At 38.5% G+C, this 20,303-nt stretch overlaps 1 protein-coding gene across 1 annotated transcript in view; it reads left to right on the forward strand.

The window, feature by feature from the left end:
* The window catches only part of RPTOR (regulatory associated protein of MTOR complex 1), a 478,109-nt gene that overhangs the window by 280,954 nt on the left and 176,852 nt on the right, over positions 1–20,303 (forward strand). Inside the window, exons 8-9 of the mRNA XM_058165601.1 lie at positions 13,963–14,063; positions 16,322–16,466. Coding sequence (XP_058021584.1) covers positions 13,963–14,063; positions 16,322–16,466 — 246 coding nt within the window. The remainder of the gene's footprint in view (positions 1–13,962; positions 14,064–16,321; positions 16,467–20,303) is intronic.

Genomic DNA, 20,303 nt, shown 5'->3' on the forward strand with positions numbered 1-20,303 from the left:
GGTCGTAAGTCAAGGACTAGCTGTACTGTGGTTGACAGTTTTGAAATCTGCTGAGCAATTCAGTAGCAGAAAAATGGATGTACAATCTCCATTCTAATTCTGTCAAGGTCATAATGAAGCACCACCAAAACTTATCTCTATGCCATACCCCAGTCTGAAGCCAGATTGGTTATACTGTGATAATACTGTACCTGGTATACAGGTAATTTGGGGAGAAGTGGTATTTTTATAGGGGCATCGACTTGAGATTTATTTTGGTGTTTTAATGGATTGGGATTTGTTTTGTGTTGTTCACCCCCAAGAGTTTCTTTGGATAGATGGGAAGCTTTAGAAATTTCATTAATAAATTACTACTCTAATCTCATCAATTCCATGAAATACATTGTCTGAGTACAGCTCAAAGGATTGAACATAAATGAGCAGAAGGTCCTCTATTAAGTCAGGTCTGGATTTCAGATACAAAATGTATAGCTAATGTATAGTAAGATTAGTGTTCTGTTAGTTTTAAACGTTTTGGTTTAATGATATATCATGTCACTCTTCATTTGTTTTTATTTTTGACTATACAGCAGAAGTATCCAACCTTGGCAATTTTAAGACTAGTAGATTTCAACTCCCAGAATTCCTCAGCTAACCATGTTCTACAGCATGGGTGTTCAATCTTTTGGCTTGCTTGTGCTGCATGGAGTGCAGATTTATCTTGGGCTGCATATAACATATATATAATATAGTGAATGGATATAAATCATTGGATTATATTAAAAGTTTATGATCATGCAAACTTTAATTATTGGTTATCCAGGGCTGTGAGTTGGACATGCCTATTCCAGAGGCTTTTGTAAATGCATATAAAAGCTTCAGCTGCTGTGAATGTCATAGGAATTTAGGAAATAGTTAACAGTGGCAACATTCTGGCTGAAAATTAGCAATAAGGATTGGAGGCCTGTATGAGTACCAGTTTGCAGGTTTAAGACATGTTCAAGTAGGACAAGTGCAAGAGAAATTTAGCTAAATGCAAAGATAATATGAAAACATGGAAGACTTAGAAACAGTGTCTGAAGTTTCTGCCATTTCCAAAGTTTGCTAATTTCTTTCTGACACTCTAAAATCATTTCTGGTTTGATACAATTATTGGCTATACTTCAGTTCAGAAGAGGTAGTTTCTGCTGTACAGAAACTTTTATCCAGACATCAAAATCACTGTTGGAGCTGATATAGATATATCAGTATAAACTTCCAAAGATCAAAAAACATTTTGGCTTTTTGAACTTTTACAGTAGCTTGTTATAGCGCGTGGGCTGCATACTCTTTGCTATGCAGTAGCTATAGAACTCTCATTCAGCTTCCCTTTTGCATTATGTGAAGTACTTGTTCCAGATTATGCATCTTAAAAAAACGAGCAGAGAATATTTTATAGAGCAAATTATAAACAATTTGAGAAGAAAAAAATTAGCAACCATTTATTTATGTATTTATTTATAAGATATATATGGTCGCTTGTTTTGTAGACACAACTCTGGGCAGCTAACAATAATAAAGCAACAATCAAATAAGAAGAACACATCACCAAATCAAGAGCATCTTTATAATTACACAATTATAAAGGCTCTAACCTTGCTATCCTTGATAGCCTGGAGGGAAAGCCAACTCTTAATAGTTTTCCAGAAAAGTAAGAGGGTAGAACTGGCCAAAGTGTTCCGTAAGGTAGAGGCCACTACAGAAAAGCCTAAGGTCCCACTAAGGTCCCACTAGATGGCAACATTTGAGGATCTGGGCCATACCTATTCTATCTGACCTAATGGGATAGGCAGATACCCTCAGGGAGAAGTGGTCCTGCACATAACCTGGCCATGTACCTTATAGGACTTTAAAGATAATAACTAACATCTTGAATTGCACCCAGAAAAAAATGGGAGGCAGTGCAGTTCATGTAATAATGCTATAGCATGGGTGAATCAAAAGGTGCCCAATATCCACAAGATGCTGTATTCTCTATCAGCTATAATTTCTGGATGGTCCTTAAAAGCAGTGCCATGTAAAGCACATTGCAAGATTGTAGTCCAACCGAGAATAACCAAGTAACTGTGAGCAGTAACCTGGAGAATTTTTGTTGATGAAGATGTTCAGTTTGAGAATAGGCAGAGAGTAGAACTAAGGATAGTAATCTAATAGGCAGGACAACAAACTTGCTAGGATGGCATAATGTGGTGGAAATATTTTTTCTCTGGATACAACCTCTATAAAAAAGACAGAAACAAATGGACTGCAGGCTGACCGCTCTATACATTAAAGAAGTTATATAAAGCCAACTGCAACTTGCAATTTTACTGCCAGCTTCTCCATTGACTTTGCTTGTTGCAAGCCAGCTATGAAGCTCAAAAATAGGATCCTGTGACCATCGTACACTGCGATGGCCATAAATGCTCACTGATTGTGAAACACACAAATTGCGATCATGTGACCCTGGGGATGTTGCAACAGTCATAAGTTTGAGGATCAGGCTATTTCAATGCTTTTGTAATTTTGAATGGTTGCTAAGTAGGACTGTCATTAACTAAAGCACTACCTATAGCCAGAGCTATGCTGCTGTAAAGCAGAACAACTATATTAAAAGTTATCTGAAACTGTTCCCTGAGAATATCATATTTGAGGAATGCTCTTAATTTCATTGCATACAGTATGTCTGTTTTAAACGACACTAGCTTTTAAAGTATTCTGAAGGCAAAATGTACAATATATAGCCAGCAAAGGCAGCACACATTTCTTATAATTTATAATTTTGCTATTCTTACATTTAACAAGGCAGTTTGTCTTCCAATTAAGCTCTGGACTTTTTCAGATAATTACCTTGTCCCTTTTTGTAAAAGATGACATTTCCTCTTATCAAAGCAAACTGTAGCATGGTGATCAAGCACATGGGTAATGTTTTTTCTATTGCTGCTGCAGCTGCCCTGTGGATTTATTTTAATTCTTTTGCCAGAGTGCTAAATCTATATCCTTGTTTCTGAGGTAACTGGACATTTCAACATATGAAGTAAAACAGTGTGTTTGTTTCAGAATCACTGGAAGACAGAAAACTCAAAGAGACAATAAAAGATCATTTGACTATCTTTTTAGGGACAATGTATCAGCCATCATTTATCCACTGGTCAAATGCCTCTTTTATAATTTCAAGTGCTTATAATAGTCAACAATAATGAAAATTTGCTCTTGTATTTGGCATTAATTATTTATATTCTCAATTAATTAACTTTTGGCATATTTAAACCAATAGTGAAAATGTGTGTGTGTGTGTGTGTGTGTTGCACCCCAGATTCTAAGCATTGCTGTTTATTTACATATGTAGAAGCAACCCAAGGAACCTTTGCTGGTGTTTGCTCTCAATGAGCAGGGACTTAGTTTAGATCACAATTCTGTCAGTCAGGTTCCTTTTACCCAACATACAAATTCACTTTTCAGAAATTATTAGATGAGCAAGCTTGATGCTAAAATTATCTTTGCTTCCATTATAACTATCATGGTGAGCATACTGCTGGAAATCAGTAATTCATTAATGTCTGTCAGTCATTGATATGATGAGTAATGATTCAACAGGAACTCATTTAGAAATGAAGTGGGGAAAACAAAACCCCTAGAGACTGCACAGCAGGAAAAGTGCAAGTAATTGGAAAAAATATGGAAATTGTGCTGCAGTATGGCAAGATAACCCATTTCTACAGAGATGCTTAATTAAGCCCCACTGGTTTTTTATCCCAGGAAATCTAGAAAACAGCCTACTTGGGTATAGTTCATTGCTTCATCTTCGTATAATTAAATAACAATGAATATATGGGTTGGTTACTTGTTCAGTGTTGGGTAGGTTCCTTATGGTCCATTTGTCAGTGCTGCCCTCCCCCAAAGAGGTGAAGGGGGAGGTTGGGGGGGGGGTACAGCAAATCTGCATTGCATTTTGACATACCGTAATTAGTAGAACTTCCTGAAAAAGAAGGCCAGGTAAACGCAGAATTTAAATCACAAGCGTCTTCTTTCTGTTACTTTGTGTTGTCGGTTGAGTAAATACAGTTAGTTAAAATATAGCGTGAAAACAACAGCCAGATTGACAAATGGATTGCTCATGTGCCACTACAGGCACAAGAGGTAAAGGCATCTTTTAAACCAGTCTGGTTTTTGCCCCTCCATTCTGTTGTGCCAGCAGAGAAGTAACATTTGCATTTCTCATGCTGATTGACTTCACGAATCAGTAGGACTTGGTACTGGTTTCCTGTGAAATCTAATGCATATGGAACAATTGGGGGCAATGGCAGCTGTAGTTCAAACGAATTGGATGGTGTTTGATTGGGAAAGTTAGGTTTGGGTGATTCCACAGAGAACCACTTAATGAAGTAGTTTTATTTAAACAAGCCTCTGTTCAAGAAAATTTGCAAAAAAAAACCCCAATTTTATTAGCATAACTGCACAAATAAAATAAAGCAGACAAACAAGATTGTACATTGGTGCTGAGGGATTTAATTTTCTATAGCTGGAAAAAGGATTCTGGGAGGGTTCAGTTCGTAATCTCCATGGCAACATGATTTTGTCACATGTATTCTTTTGCTCAACTTACATTAGTCCTCAGATCACTTCCTAGTCCAGATGAGGCTCATTGTCCCCTATGGACTTCCGGTGGTATGTGGGGACTTAATAAGTTGTTTTACCCCAATCATCTTATGAATCCAAATTGATTCCAGCAGGCATGTGTAGTCCCTCGACACCTGAAGTGCTAAAAGAGGAAATAAAGTAGAAGGCGGCATGTGTAGACTTTCCCAGAAATCTGACAAGCAGTTCTCTTAAGCCTCTGGTCAAATCTGGAATTTGGAGACAGTCTGAACTCTAAATGCACTTGTCAGTCCTACAAAGTTTGTCGGTTTATTGAGGAGCTCTAGGAGACAGAGCAATAGAACATATGTCTAGAATGCCAATGGAGGAAGATTGGTACTCAGGGTGATTAAAATATGAGCTCATGTTTGAACCTACATGGTGGTGATAAGAGTAGTGAAGTATTATTGATTTTCAACCCTTATTGCATTGTCAGGTGGTTGCCCACTCTCTATCTACAATCCACAAGCTACAAGAGAGTTATTTCTCAGTTCTGGCCTTGATTGCATTAGTTCAAATAGCTTAGTATTGAACAGCCAAAATCAAACTTCAGTTTCTGTTTCTTTTTGTTTAAAGTTCCATTTGCAAGCCATTATCAGGTTTTGTCTTTATCCACTTTCCCCTTGATCTTTTGTAATGCTTTTCCTTGCCAGCATTCTTTTTATTACATTGTTTCGATATTTATGTCTTGTGTCCTACACATTTGTCATTTTATTGTCCTATTATTTTTTCCCACAATAATGAATTGTTGTATGAAAAATGTTCTCTTTTTTTGCCGCAAAAGTTGGTCAAAGACTAGAACAAACTGGATGTGATTCAAAAATTTTCAATATTTAATTTGCATCAATTGTTCTTGGCTGCCTTACATAATCAGCCAATGTATGCTTTTCTTCTTTGACAGTTTGCTTGTTTGAAATCATTTTAAAATTATTATCCCTGATAATGTGGCTCTCTCCTACCCATTAGATATTTATATGCCTGACATGCTTTTTTTTGCAGATAAATATCTCATTTCCCAGGACAGACAGTGGGTATCATAAACTGGTGCCAAATTGATATGACTTATATGTAGATAGCAAGCTTGCAACTCCAAGGAGTTTATTACCTTAATTACTTGTCCATGCTTACATTCAAATAAAATGGATTAAAAAAAATCATCTGTGGGAAATCACTTCCCTCAAGCGTCCTAGTTAATTAAAAGAAGAACAGCAATGGTTTGCATTAGTTGGGTACCCATTTTTTGAATGATGGCTGATTAGCATATTCATCTGTAAATTTGGGAAAGTCACAAGTAAGACAGCTTCATGACTGCATTTGTACATGATGTTAGCAATCAAACCATTTTTAATTGGAACTGTGCACTTAGCTGTTACAGAAAATGGCAGGCTGTTGTGAATATAATCGTTGGACAGATTTTGATATTTAACCAGTACTTTTTAAGTTTGTACCCATGTTAACTCCCTTCTATTTTATGGAATTATTGTTTTGGTCTAGAGGTTAAGGCACCATGCTAGAAACCAGGAGACTGTGGGTTCTAGCCCTGTCTGAAAACCAGCTGGATGATTTTGAACCATTTCCTCTCTCTCAACCCAATCTACCTTGCAGAGATGTTGTTGTAGGGACAATAGGAGGAAGAAGAGTATTAGGTACACTTGCCATCTTTAGATATTTATAAAAAAATAATAAAGATAGGCAATAAATAAATATGAATATACTGCTATTTACAGTATCTATAGAAGATTTTATAGAACTACATAAACAGGAATTTGTTATCTGTCATAAGGCACTCAAGGAAGGATGGGATGATACATGAGAGGCAAAGTAATGAATATCAGGAATAATAATTTTGCTTTAACTATAGTCATGATACTGGTAATAATAAAATCAAACCAAAGGTTTGGGTTTTTTTAAAAAAGTAAAGGAGTCTGAAAAAAAATTGAAGGAACAGAGCAAGGTGGCATCATATACAGGTAGTCCTTGACTTACAACAGTTCATTTAGTGACCGTTCAAAGGTACAACAGCACTGAAAAAAGTTACTTATGACTGTTTTTCACACAATTGTTGTAGCATCCCTGTGGTCATGTGATCAAAATTCAGATATTTGGCAACTGAATCATATTTATGACAGTTCCATTGTCCCAGGGTCTTATGATCCCCTTTTGTGACCTTCTGACAAACAAAGTGAATGAGACAACAGATTCACTTAGCAACCGTGTTACCAACTTAACAACTGCAGTGATTCACTTGACAGCTGTGGTAAGGAAGGTCGTAAAATAGGACAAAATTCACAAAATTCACTTAACAGATGTGAAGCGACAGATGTCGCTTAGCAACAGAAATTTGGGGCTCAATTGTGGGTCGTAAATTAAGGACTACCTCAAGGGTTGTAAGTCAAGGACTACCTCATGCGTGTTAAGGTAGAGTTCAAAATATCAGGAAGTGACAAAAAAATGGACAAAATTAAGAGTGGAGAAGAACTTTCTGGTACTGGAACAGTGAAAATACCCGGCGGGTATATATGTCAAAAGAAAAATATGGGAATAAATCCTATGGATTTTGAATATACGGGAATAAGTCCTATGGATTTTGAATATAAAGACTGGCACAATAGTTTTCAGGATTCCAGACAGGATTTTGCCCAGTTGAGCACTATCTGTGAGTGCTCTTTATGAATAGACATTAGAGCTGACGATGTGGGCGGAAACAGATTCCTAACCTAGAATGTGTATTCCTTGTTGCTGGAGGCCTATTGCCAAATCTGGGCCTTGAAGTGCTTCTTCTTTCTTTCTCAAATGAGAACGAGTTGCTCATCTTTCTAGCAGGCCTGACTACTCCAAAGCCTTCATAAGGCCTAGCAGTCACAGTGTCTGTTGTTATTTACCAATATTACTACTTATTAAAATCCCCGATGGTAGTTATAAGAGAAGTCATTAGGGGATTGTGCAAATGATTAGGGAATTAGATAAGCATATTTGGTAAAGACTTATTAACTCCTCTGTGCTGGAAATTATACATTTGTTGGATAGGACATCTAATAGTAGGCAGCTTGTATAATTTTATAATTAGGATTCAGATAAAGAAAGAAAATGTGACTTTTGTCAATGTCAGGTGCTTCCACAATGATTAGAGTGAGTCATTAAAAACAGCTAGATTTTCAGCTGTCTGTAATACCTGACACAAGCTGTTTAGTGACCCTGCATTTCTCTAATTCTTATGCCACAGTAGTCCATAGGGCAGGCTGCCAGAAAAAGTTGATGGAAGAAGCAAATAGGGAGTATCATTTTCCTTATGGCTTGAACTATATTATCTATTTATTTTCCTAGGTCTTATGTATCCAAAGTTTTCCAGATTAATATCCAAGGCAGTGATAAACTGCCTTTTTTCCAATAATTAGCTGACCATCTGATTGTCATACACCTGACTGGCGTATTTTGTTTGGTTTTTCTTTTCAGACTTGTTAGGTTATTGGCTCCTTTGATGGGTAATTGGCTTACAACCATTGTAAATAACTCTTAAAAATACACATCTTTAGTGTATTTTTGTGTATTTGGGAACAAATAGTCACATGAAACAAATGAGATCCAGTTTTTCTGTCTTTGAAAGATCGAAATATGTCAAAGTATCTTCTACATGTCAATATTAATTGATGGTTAGGAATAAAGTCAGATAACTATATTGTGTTTCAGAGGCAGTGTTAGGTTTTGGACATCAAATATCATAACAGACAGTTGATAAAGCTACATGTATTGTTGAGTTGCAGCTATATCTATCACAGTCCCAGCAAAAAACCAGTGTAAACTAGAATCCAAAAGATGAAATATGCTGCACTTTTTTTTTTTAGCTTTTTTTTAACTCACTGAATTGTTCTTAAATGTCTGTATTGTGTTGTACTGGTAACAGTAAAGGCTCTGGCAAGATTAGCTGAAATGGAATAATGGCATGAAATATTTAAAAGTGTTCTGTCGGTCTTCAGTGAGAAAAAAATAGTTACCAGTTTATTTAAACTGAAAACTAATATGGACAGCATTAGAAAAAGGCTGAACACTGCCAAGAGATCCCAAAGGATAGGAAAGCTGAAAGTAAGAAGCTCAGAGTTAGGGCAGCTAGTAAAAGGAACTAAAAGTAGCATCCTGAGAAATAGAAATTTGTTGTAAGCATAAAAAAGAGATGGTTTGGAGAAAAAGACTGCAGCAAGCTAAGTTAAAAGAAAAAATAAAAAGTGGAACTTTGAAAATAGTTCTGTCATACAGAAGCTGTGTATTAGCTAGAGTGCTCCTAATGTGTGCTAAACCTTCAGTATTCAAGAAACTTATTAAGACCTCAGAGTTTCAAAGTCTTGGAGGAACAAAGCAGTTGTGTGCTTGGAATATTTCCTGATGGTAAAAGATGATGCTATAGTTTTAAAGAGTTTGGAATTATTGTGATTTTTTTAAAAATATTCTTGTGTATTGTTAATTGGATTATGACAACTGTTTAGAATTGGCCAGACTGAAATGGCATAAAACTCACATCCATGTAAATTTGAAGAGCATGTTTGATTGTTGTTTGATAGGTTTATTCTGGGAATAGTTGTATTGATTATAGTACTGTGATAGCATATGTAACTTATAAAGAGACAGGTATGTAACTGTTTACCTATATCACTTTAAGTTGCAGCTCTTTAGGACTGTCTTGCGTCTACTTTTTATTATATTTTCAGAAGAGCCATTCTAGTGTGTATGATTGTAATGAGATAGATTTATATTTCCACCTCTGCATTTGCACTTCTTAAATGGTTTGAATGCATGCTTTAGTGATTATCATTACAGCTTATCTTACTTGAAATGTTGCCAGCTATGTTGTATTAGTTCCAAACTGAGTCCTGAGTATTATTACGGTGACAAAACACTTTTTTTTTTGCATTAATGTTAGTTTTGCTTCTTTATCACTACCTTCCCACAAAGAAGAATTTAGTTCCAAGAGTGGAATTGTTTGACAGACCATTAAAAAAATGGATCATTGGAGGTATTAAAAGCACAAAACATCCCCTACTCATTGGAACAAAGAAGACTGTTCCATTTCAATCATTTCATTCCACACAAATCACTAGGGGTGTCTTTTGATGAATGATCCCATAGGAAAAACTGTTGATTTTTATAAGATTAGCTGGAAATATCCCATTTGATAATTAGAAGCTTCTGTGGAACAGTGATTTGTAAATTGCAACAACAGATAACCAGATTGTCTCAAAATGTTTTGGACTCTAGATCAGTCCCAACGAATGTGGCCAATAGCAAGGATTATAGATAGTAGTTATTTGAAAACTACCAGAATTATACCTGTTATACTAATTGAACTGTGCAATAGACATGATCAGCAGTTAATTCATAAGAACAGCAAGTAATATCACAGTTTAATGTCTTCTGGAAATAGTTTTATCAACAACCTTCAAAAAGATACTGTGAGAATATGTAAAAAAATGTATTCAGTGGCTTCTCTTTCCCTGAAGAGTTGCTTGTTTTTAGATATTAAAGCTATATCTAGTCTGAGTTATTTTGCGTAGAGGCAGCCTTACTCCATCTTTTTTTTATTACACTGGAGCAGGGGTGAAATCCAGCAGGTTCTGACAGGTTCTGGAGAATCGGTAGCGGAAATTTTGAGTAGTTTGGAGAATCGACAAATACCACCTCTGTCTGGCCCCAGTGTTGGGTGGGAATGGAGATTTTACAATATCCTTCCCCCAGGAATGGGGAGGGAATGGGGATTTTGCAGTATCCTTCCTCTGCCATGCCCACCAAGCCATATCCACAGAACCGGTAGTAAAAAAAAAATTGGATTTCACCACTGCCGTGGAGGAACCCTTGAAATAATTTTCAGATCTACATTAAAATTATATCTACAGCTCACAATAGCATGATCAATAAAATAAGTTACAGCATGTAAAAATTCCCACCACTGCAAGTGCTTGTGCAACGTTCAAAAAATGTTTATTTTGTTTCGATCACAATTTCTCACAGACACCCCCCCCCGTGACCTCTCGTGGAAACTATAGAACCCCAGCTGAAAGAAGCTGGCATTGAACATAAAAGGACTTTTTGTTTTTTTAAAAAACAGTGAGGAGGGATTCACACGCTTTACATTTAGATGTATTCCTGACATCTTGGTCTAGAACAGGGGAAACTCTGTCCTTAAACCCCAACTGAACTGCATGGACCAGAGGCAGATGATGTCCTTTGCTTCCTGGGTATCTGTTGTGTCTGCGGGCCCCGATCCGGGCTTCCTGGCAGAGAGTGACTCAGAGAGTGAGGGGGAAGAGCCGACAGGGCTTCCCTCTGCAGAAACTTCCTCTCTGGCTCCGCTCCAGATTCCAGAGGTAGGCCAGGTAGAGGAGGAGGAGCTGACACAGCCTCTTTCCCCTGACCCCTCTTTCCCCCTGGCAACGCCCCAAGAGCCAGCTGAGGAGGATCAATCGTGGATAGATTCAAGGCAGCGACGCCGAGCGAAGCGTGCGCAGCAAAAGAAAGGAAGGGGCCAACCCAGGGAGTGCTGAGTCACGGAGCCACGCCCCACAGGGTATAAAAGTGGGTGGAGCTGCCTTTGGGCTCCGTGACGGACAAAAACTGACTTTTGGAAACTTTGGCTGCTTTATTGTGAGACTCAGGAATTGGCTTTTCGGACTTCTGTTTACTTCTGAACTCTGGGTTGCTCCAGCAACAGACTGCAGTAGCATTGAAGAGATAAGGAGGACTTGGCAGGCAATCGCAGGTTGCCAGAGCTGATATCTGTAGCAAGAATAAATGGCTGGCAAATACAGTCAGCTCGTGTGTCTTCTGGGGGGTGGTTGAGGGGGGCAGAACAGTATCTCATGTGGTGCCCAAGGGTAACCGAGTGTCCACTAAAGCATTTCTTGGCACCCAGCAATCTCCTCATCCTATTTATTTGGTAATAGTTATTTTGTAAAAATACTCACAGATTAATCTCCAAATCCTGTATGTTTCCCCAAAGAATACAGGCTCCAAAGCACCTGAGGGCAGACAAGAAGCAATGGGTGGAAACTAATCAAGGAGAGAAGCAACCAAGAACTAAGGAGAAATTTCCTGACAGTTAGAACAATTAACCAGTGGAACAACTTGCCTCCAGAAGTTGTGAATGCTCTAACACTGGAAGTTTTTAAGAAGATATTGGATAACCAATTGCCTGAAGTGATGTAGGGTTTCCTGCCTAGGCAGGGGGTTGGACTAGGAGACCTCCAAGGTCCCTTCTAACTCTGTTATTCTGTTTTCTGTTTTTTCATGCCTTAAGTCACTGTATTTACTTGATGCTGGTTCTCCTTCTCCTCAGGAAGCTAGCACTGGACCCAGCCATTCTTGAAAACTTTCATCCAGTATCCAATCTTCCCTTTTTAGTGCAATAGCTTCAGAAGTTCCTTGATTATACAAATGATCTGAACCCCTTTCAGCTGGGTTCAGCCCTGGGTTTGGGACTTAGACAGCACTGACTGTACTTTTTGATGACCTATGGCAAGAACAGGATGGGGGACAGTACATCCATTCTTACTCTTCTTGACTTCTCAGCACCCTTTAATATCATTGACCATGCTGCTTGGATTTTGGCAGGGAAGATTTTCAGCTCCTGAGCAGAGAGATTCTTATGCCTGGGGCAAGGGGACAGCATAATAAGAAAAGGGGTGCCTTGGGATGCCCATGGATTTTTGCAGGGAGTATTTTCAGCTCCTGGGTTGAAACTCTCAGGATCTCCCTCACTCCCAAGATATCCCATGCTCCTTATCTGGAACTGTGTTCACTTAACAACCTCAGTCCCAAGTGCCAGGGTTGCAATCATTGAGCGAAGTAGTCCCATGGGGAATCACGGGCTATATCATTTAATGACCACTTTGCTGAACAATCAAGATTCGGATCTCAGTTGTGGCTGTAAATTGAGGAGTACCTCTATTGTTTTCTCTTGGACAGAATAAGTCTAATTATTATTTTTCTCTCTCAGTAGCGATAGGGATCTTCCATCCATTTGCAGGTGACATGCAAAAGAGATTTGCAGAAAACATACTTTTCGACATATAGAAGTGACTTGTTAGAAGGCATGTTTTTAAAACACTGAGTTGGAGGTTGAATATATTCCATCTAATCTTGAGCAGAGTAACTACAGAATCACTGCTGGCTTTATCAGCCAAGAAATGTGACATGAACCATTTTATTTATTTATTTATTTTTTATTTATTAGATTTTTATACCGCCCTTCTCCCGAAGGACTCAGGGCGGTGTACAGCCAAAAGATAAAAACCAAATGTATATACAATTAAAACAAAAAATTTAAAACAAAGCATATTACAAAATGGCCGACATGTAAAAATTTAAAATTTAAAAAACTCATAACTGATGAGAGAGGGTAAATATTTTAATGTTCGTAGACTTGAACTTGTTTCTTAGCCTAAATTCTCAGATCTCAATCTGTGTTGATGCAGTTTCTGCCAAGCCTTATGTGAACAGTAAGGGTTAAAGGCAATTAATTTGGAAGCCATCATGCTGGGAATTGATGAGTGACATTCGTTTTTCAACTATATGAAATAAAGACCCATTGAAATTTGAGAGAAAGAGGGCACACATTGATGGCTTCCTGTGTAGTGAGGTGCAATTTCTAAACCAACCCTGTGATTCCTGTCTGATTCTGAGGAAGCCAAATATGTACCACAAAATGAATGGTTTCCTTGCTGAATTCAAATTACAATCTTAATGTTTTCTATTTAAACTGAAATTTTACTTCAGAAGAAAATATTATGTTTCTTTTTCTAATATCTTCATAACTGAAAAATTGGAAGAATGGGTTTATATTATCTCTAATTGCTATATTCCATATGAGGTTGCTTTTTAGATTAGTGATACAGTCTTTTCTATATTTTGCATTCTAAAATGTAAAAGCCTCATTGTACAATTTATTCAGTATTCCATTACTTCCCAGGATGCTCATTTTCAAAAAGATTCAACAGTTTATTAGTCAATATAATCAGTGATTTAACATGTAGTTCATCCTTACTATAATATTAGGAGGGGGAAAAACATAAAAGTATTCCCCTGTTTGCTTATTAGCACTTATTCTGAATTATGCAAGGCCTTTATTGTTGTCTAGTATTTTTATATACTTGATGAAACTCAATATTTGGGTCTTTTTATTCCAGTAAAAACCAGTACAACCAAGAAATAATGCTTCCTTTTTATCATGTATTACTTAGAAGAGTAAGAGCTTATATTTTTATTGGATAGGTATTTTTTGCCATTATGAACATTGCTTCAGTATGTTTCTATTTAATGATAAAATTTCATTATTTCTTGTAGAATTCCTGGGAGGCTCAATGACAGGAGAACGCCTCTAGGAGAATTGAATTGGATTTTTACAGCCATCACGGATACAATTGCATGGAACGTCCTACCCAGAGGTAAAGACTAGGACAGATAAGTGCACAGAATTACTGGTAATATATAAAGCTTGATCATAATAGAAGAAGGCAGGAGTAGAAAACTAATTTCTAATGAGAAGGAGAGAAAGGATGCAGTGAGAACCAAGAAATAAAAAAGAGAGGAAAAAAACTTGTTTCGGAAAATAGGACTGAGCCAAATCTTATCTCTTTACAGCAGGGCTGTTGAACTCACAGCCCGCGGGCCAGATGCGTCACACCCTGGCCACGCTGACGCCCAGTTTAGTGAAGGGGAAATGAGTCATGATATATCATGTGATGCCACTGTGACAACATGAGTTTGACACCCCTGCTTTACAGGATCAAAGTTCTGAATCACCATGTTTGGTCTTCATCTTTCATTCCCCACAGAAATGACAGTTCTGTTTTGTTTAAGATGTAATCACTCAAGGAGTATAGGACATTGCTTAGCATATGATGGAAAAGCATTCGATAGATATGCTTTATTGTGACCCCTTAAAACAAACATATCACCTTGAAGATACAACATAATTTTATTTCTCATGCATGCCATAGAACATTACAGCATTGGCACTTTGCTGAGGAAAAGCAGAACCATACCTTACAGTATATACCTTTGGTCTACTACATTGCAAAAGCAAGATAAAGGCAAAGGCAGACACAGTATCAATTACAGCATGATGTTGGAAGGCTTTCTATAAACCCATTTGGGATCTGGGCCACCTTCTTATTATTTATTCCTTCTCATCATTTATTCCTTCCTACTAGGTCAGCATGTTAGCCACATTATCTTGAAGATACGATCAATGAATATAAACAATTTGATTTACTGGTTCCTGATTGATTTTTCTCCTGTTGCCATTCAGGGTCAATTAGACTTGCTGTAAATGTTTTCTTACAAGGGCACAGTTCACATATATTGTGTGTGCATGTGGGAGAGGTGAATCTCATTGGTTGACAGCACTGCAGTTTACATATGACTACCCCGGCTTGAATTGCCTTACTTCTGTAGTACTTTCCAGAAATAGAAAATTTGGGGCGAAGTCTTAATTGAAAACCAGCTAGTTATAAATAGACTGATGTACTGTATTTAAAAGTTCATATATAACATAGAGGAGTTTGCAGAGTATCTGTCAGACAAAATTGCTCAGATTCAATCCCAGCTGGATGCCAGCTATGGTGCAGGTCCTGTGGACATGCCAGAGACACTCTTGTCATGTTATCTGGAAGGATTCAAACTTGTTGGGTCTGAGGAAGCAAGCTCTGTTCTTAAGACTGTGAGAGACTGTTTATTAGACCCATGGCCTTCCTGGTTGGTGAAAGCTTCCAGGGAGGTGACTTGCTGTTGGGTCTCGGTGGTAATAAATTCATCTCTGAGAAAAGGAGTGGTGCCAGTACTTTTTAAAGAGGCATTGATCTTCCCTCTCCTCAAGAAGTCATTGCTGGACCCAACCATTATGGACAATTTCCATCCAATATCCAATCTTCCCCATTTTTAGGGGAAATTTTTGAGAATGTGATTGTGCAACCACATTCAATGGATCCTGGATTAAATGTAGACTTCTTTCAATCAGGTTTTATGTCTGGGTATGGGACTGAGGTAGCATTGGCTGTGCTTTTTGATAACCTCTGGTGAGAGTTTGAAGGCAGTAGGAATTTGAATGGGGATGAACAGGCTTCAGCTTAACCCAGGCAAGACTGAGTGACTTTGGGTTTTGGGGCCACCTGGATCCAGGAATTTACCATCTTTGTTTTAGGATGGGGCTACTCTTCTCCAGGCAAACCAGATGGGAAATTTGGGGGTCCTTTGGGATACAGAATTCCTGCTCAAAAAGATGATGGCAGTTGAACTAGAAGGCCCTTTGCACAGGTTCAGGTTGAACACCACTTATATCCATTCCTGGATCAGGAGACTCTACACTTAGTTATTTATGCCCTGATCACTCCCTGTAATGCACTCCTTATGGGGCTGTCTTTGAAGCATATTCAGCTGCTTAAGTTAATGCAAAATGCAGTGACAAAGAGAATTACATGTGCATCTAGATCTGCACATGTTACACCATAAAACACTTTTATGTTTTACCTGTAAGCTACCCAGAGTCACAGAGGTGATATGGATGGCTATATAAATTAAACAAATACATACTTTTACAGTAGTTAATTTTGGAATGTTCTAATTCCAGCACCAGCAGCCACATTCTTCGTGGGTGCTTTTCCTTTGGTACATCTTTTGTGAGTTTTTTTGTTTGTTTTTGCAGATCTTTTCCAAAAGCTCTTCAGACAGGATCTTCTAGTAGCAAGCCTCTTCCGAAACTTTTTGCTGGCAGAAAGAATAATGAGGTCTTATAACTGCACACCTGTCAGCAGCCCCCGTCTACCTCCAACCTATATGCATGCCATGTGGTAAGTTGTTCCTAGAAAACTATTTAAAGCTACAGGTAACGTTTCCCCTGTCCAGTTGTGTCCGATGCTAGGGGGTGATGCTCATCTTCGTTTCTTAGCTGAGGGAGCCAGCGTTGTCTGAAGACATTTCTGTGGTCATATCGCCGGCATGACTATATCCCTAGGTGTCTAGAACACTGTTACCTTCCCACTGAAGTTGTACCTATTTATCTACTTGCATTTGCATGATTTTGAACTGCTAGGTTGGCAGGAAGGAAACTATATGCTGCTCTAAAACAAGTGAGGGCAACCTAACACCCCTGGAAAATAAGTGGGGTCAACCTACCCCCCTCTGATCTACATATGGCTTTTAATCCCCTCTGTGATCTCCAATGAGAAATACAATATCTCTAAATAGGCTTAATATATTTTAGTGAAAACCTCCAAAATCCTTCCAGAAACTGAAAATGGGAGTGGGAGGAATCTGAATATCCTGGCTCTATCCATTTTGTTAGATACTGATAGAATCATTAAAGATGGCTCTAGAATTGAAATGTCAACTCTGTGACTAGTGAACCCAAAACAAGGAAACACCCTCGCAAGATTTGAATTCCCAAAAGTAAAACTTCATTGGATACACTATATTGCGGTGGTGGCTCACCTTTTACTCACCGAGTGCCGAACAGATACACGCTTCATCAGGGGTGAAATCTAAAAATTTTCCCTACCAGTTCTGTGGGCGTGGCTTAATTGGTGGGCGTGGCTTGGTGGTCAGATGACTGGGTGGGCGTGGCCAATAACAATAAAGTATAAAAACAATAAAGTATAAAAAACAATAAGAGGTACCAAAAACCAACTTTCACACTTTACACACACACAACACAACACAACTGACTCACACACAGTGTAAAAGCAGCTGCACTTCACACTTCACACAGCCACAAAAAGCTCAAAAACCAACTTTCACACTTTACACACACACAACACAACATAACTGATACACACACACAAAATACCACATACAGCTTTCTGAGATTTTGTGTGTTTGTGTAGTTGGAGTGAAACACTACAGAAACACACAAAATCTCAGAAAGCTGCACAAATATTTTATTTTATTATTTTATTTAGTTTTATTTATATTTTTTAGTTCAGGGGTCTCAAACCTTAGTAACTTTAAGGTTTGTGGACTTCAATTCCCAGAGTTCCTCAGCCAGCAAAGGCAGCCAGCATTAGTTGCTCAGTGATGAAATAGATTAGCTATGCAACTGATTCTATCTGGTGCTGAAAGTGAAACTGGGGCTTTCGGGCTGGGAAAAAAGCCATGCGTTCGATCAGTAATCAAGTAAGTGCCTTAGAATCTCTTAAAAGGAGGTTTTCTACATGTTTTCTACAGAAAACATGTTTTTTAAGGTTCTGCTGATGAGGATCTCAGGTGAGATCACCAGAAGAGCCTTTAAAGAAAAAATGTTTTAAAGTTTAAAGGCTCTGCCGATCTCAGCTGAGGGGCAGGATCCCCAAAGGCTTTCTTTTACTTTTAAAGGCATGTTTCGGCTGAAGAAAAACCTGCTTTTAAAAGTTAAAAAAAAACCCTCTGCTGATGGTGTGGCTCAGCAGAGGCAGGGGGGCGGGGCCAGGGATTTTTGCTACCGGTCCTCCGAACCAGCAGCTGCCATCACTACCGGATCACGCGAGCCGGTCCAAACCGGGAGCATTTCACCCCTGAGCTTCATGCACTTTGCGTGCGTGCGTGCATGCTATTTGCGCTAATGCGTGGCTCCTCCCCATGTGCTGCACATGTGCACAGCTTTCGCATGCACCCCCATGTGCTGCACGCGCAACTACACCATCTGCACATCCATACAGGTTTTGCACGGCTCCCCCTGTGTGCTGCACATGCAATTGCGCTGCACATCTGCGCATGTGCACAGGTTTCAAGTGGCTCCCCCATGCGCTACGTGGACAATTGCACTATCTGCACATGCTCACGGTTTTCTCTTGATGGTTTCTATGCTCTCATGATCTCTGCATACATTCTCGGCATTCCATTTCCCCCTTTCCTCCCCCCCCCCCAGTTCATTGGCAAGTTGAAAAGTATTAGAGTTTGAAAGAAGCAAAGCGATTCAATCTTGATTTGAGATAGTTGTCTGTTCCTCACCTTATCTTGTACCAGACAAACAAACAACCCCAGTGCAGATACCCAGCAGAGTTTTCAGAAACTGTTGTCATTTAAGATTATTGCCACCTGAATCTTCTCTGAATTTTTTTGATTACTAGGTTGGTGATGAATTACAAGCCACATAGCAACTCAAGGCACTTAGATTCATCATAAAATCTCTGCTCCTTTCTATTAAACAGCACATTTAAAGAGAAATTTACCCAGAAATAAGTCCCACTGCATTAATTGACCTTACTCCAAAGTACAGTGGTAGTCAATTATACATATTGCATTTTTTTAAAAAGTGCAGTTGTCCATACCAGTTAAGCAGGCTTGTTTTTAAGGAAAAGGGTAATCAAAACATTTCCATCACCTTTATTTTGAATGCGTGTAGAGGATTTTTTTTCACTCATCGGCTATACACTAGAGATATTTCAGTGCGAAGGATCTAAATGTCAGCTGGTCTTGAGCCAAGGTATGTCTTGTTTAAGAAGCTGTGTGTTGTTCATCTGCTTTCAGACAAATGCTTTTAGAGAAATGGTCCAGAGCACTTAATGTAAATCTCAGTATGGACTGGCTCAGTAATGCATCAGAAATGGTCTTATCTTTTAAGCAAAAACAATGCAGAATCGTCCCAAATATTCATCTCATTCCATGTACTTTTTTTTAACATGGAAATGATATTATATGTAGGTACTGTATGTATGTGTAGGGAGGGAGGGAGGGAGGGAGAGAGACAGACAGACAGACAGACAGAGACAGACGGACGTGTGAGTGTGTGTGCGTGTGTGTACACATGCACAAATTGTAAAGTTATTGTACAGGTTCTTTTGACAAATTACCAATTGGCAAATATTTAATGGACCCAGCAAGTTTCTGTATGAATTGAGGCCTCTCTGCTATCTCCCAGTTAACACAGCATGCCACAACTTAGCAGGGTCCACAGAATAGAGTTTATGTGAACCTGTAATATTCTAAAAGATAACTAAGACTATAGCTAAAAGATTTTGAAGATACTTAGTGTGCTTGAATTTTCAGGAAGCTTTTTCTTAGGATTTCCTGTGATGAAAAGTAGTGGGTGAAATAACAAGAAGCACAGCATGTAAGGGCTACTTTAGCAATGAGTCTTCCCACTTGCAATTTAAATTGGCACCAATATGCCTCAGCAGTGATGATGTCCTTCATTCAAATGATACTTCACATAGGTCCTGGTCCAGAATTTGAATCATCTGTCATCATAATATATAATATAACAACAGAGTTGGAAGGGACCTTGGAGGCCTTCTAGTCCAACCCTCTGCCCAGGCAGGAAACCCTACACCATCTCAGTCAGATGGTTATCCAACATTTTCTTAAAAATTTCCAGTGTTGGAGCATTCACAACTTCTGCAGGCAAGTCGTTCCACTGATCATCATGCATTTGAATTCGTTTTTCCTGCTTAAACCAACTGAATCCACCAGAGCAACAAGGGATATAAAATTTATGCTATCTCATAACATCTGTGATCTCTGAGTGACGATACCTGCCCATCAGATAAAACTAGCCCAATATTTTTCTCTGTTCCTTCCTCTACCTTTATATAACTACAGCTATTAGATACTGAGCTGTATAAAAGCTCATTGGTTTTCCCAACTCTCTTTACTTTCTCTTGCACTTCACCCCATTCCCCTGTTGCAGGCAAACACAATATTCATTGCAGTAA

Source organism: Ahaetulla prasina, chromosome 2, assembly GCF_028640845.1.
Source record: "Ahaetulla prasina isolate Xishuangbanna chromosome 2, ASM2864084v1, whole genome shotgun sequence".
NCBI lineage: Eukaryota > Metazoa > Chordata > Lepidosauria > Squamata > Colubridae > Ahaetulla > Ahaetulla prasina.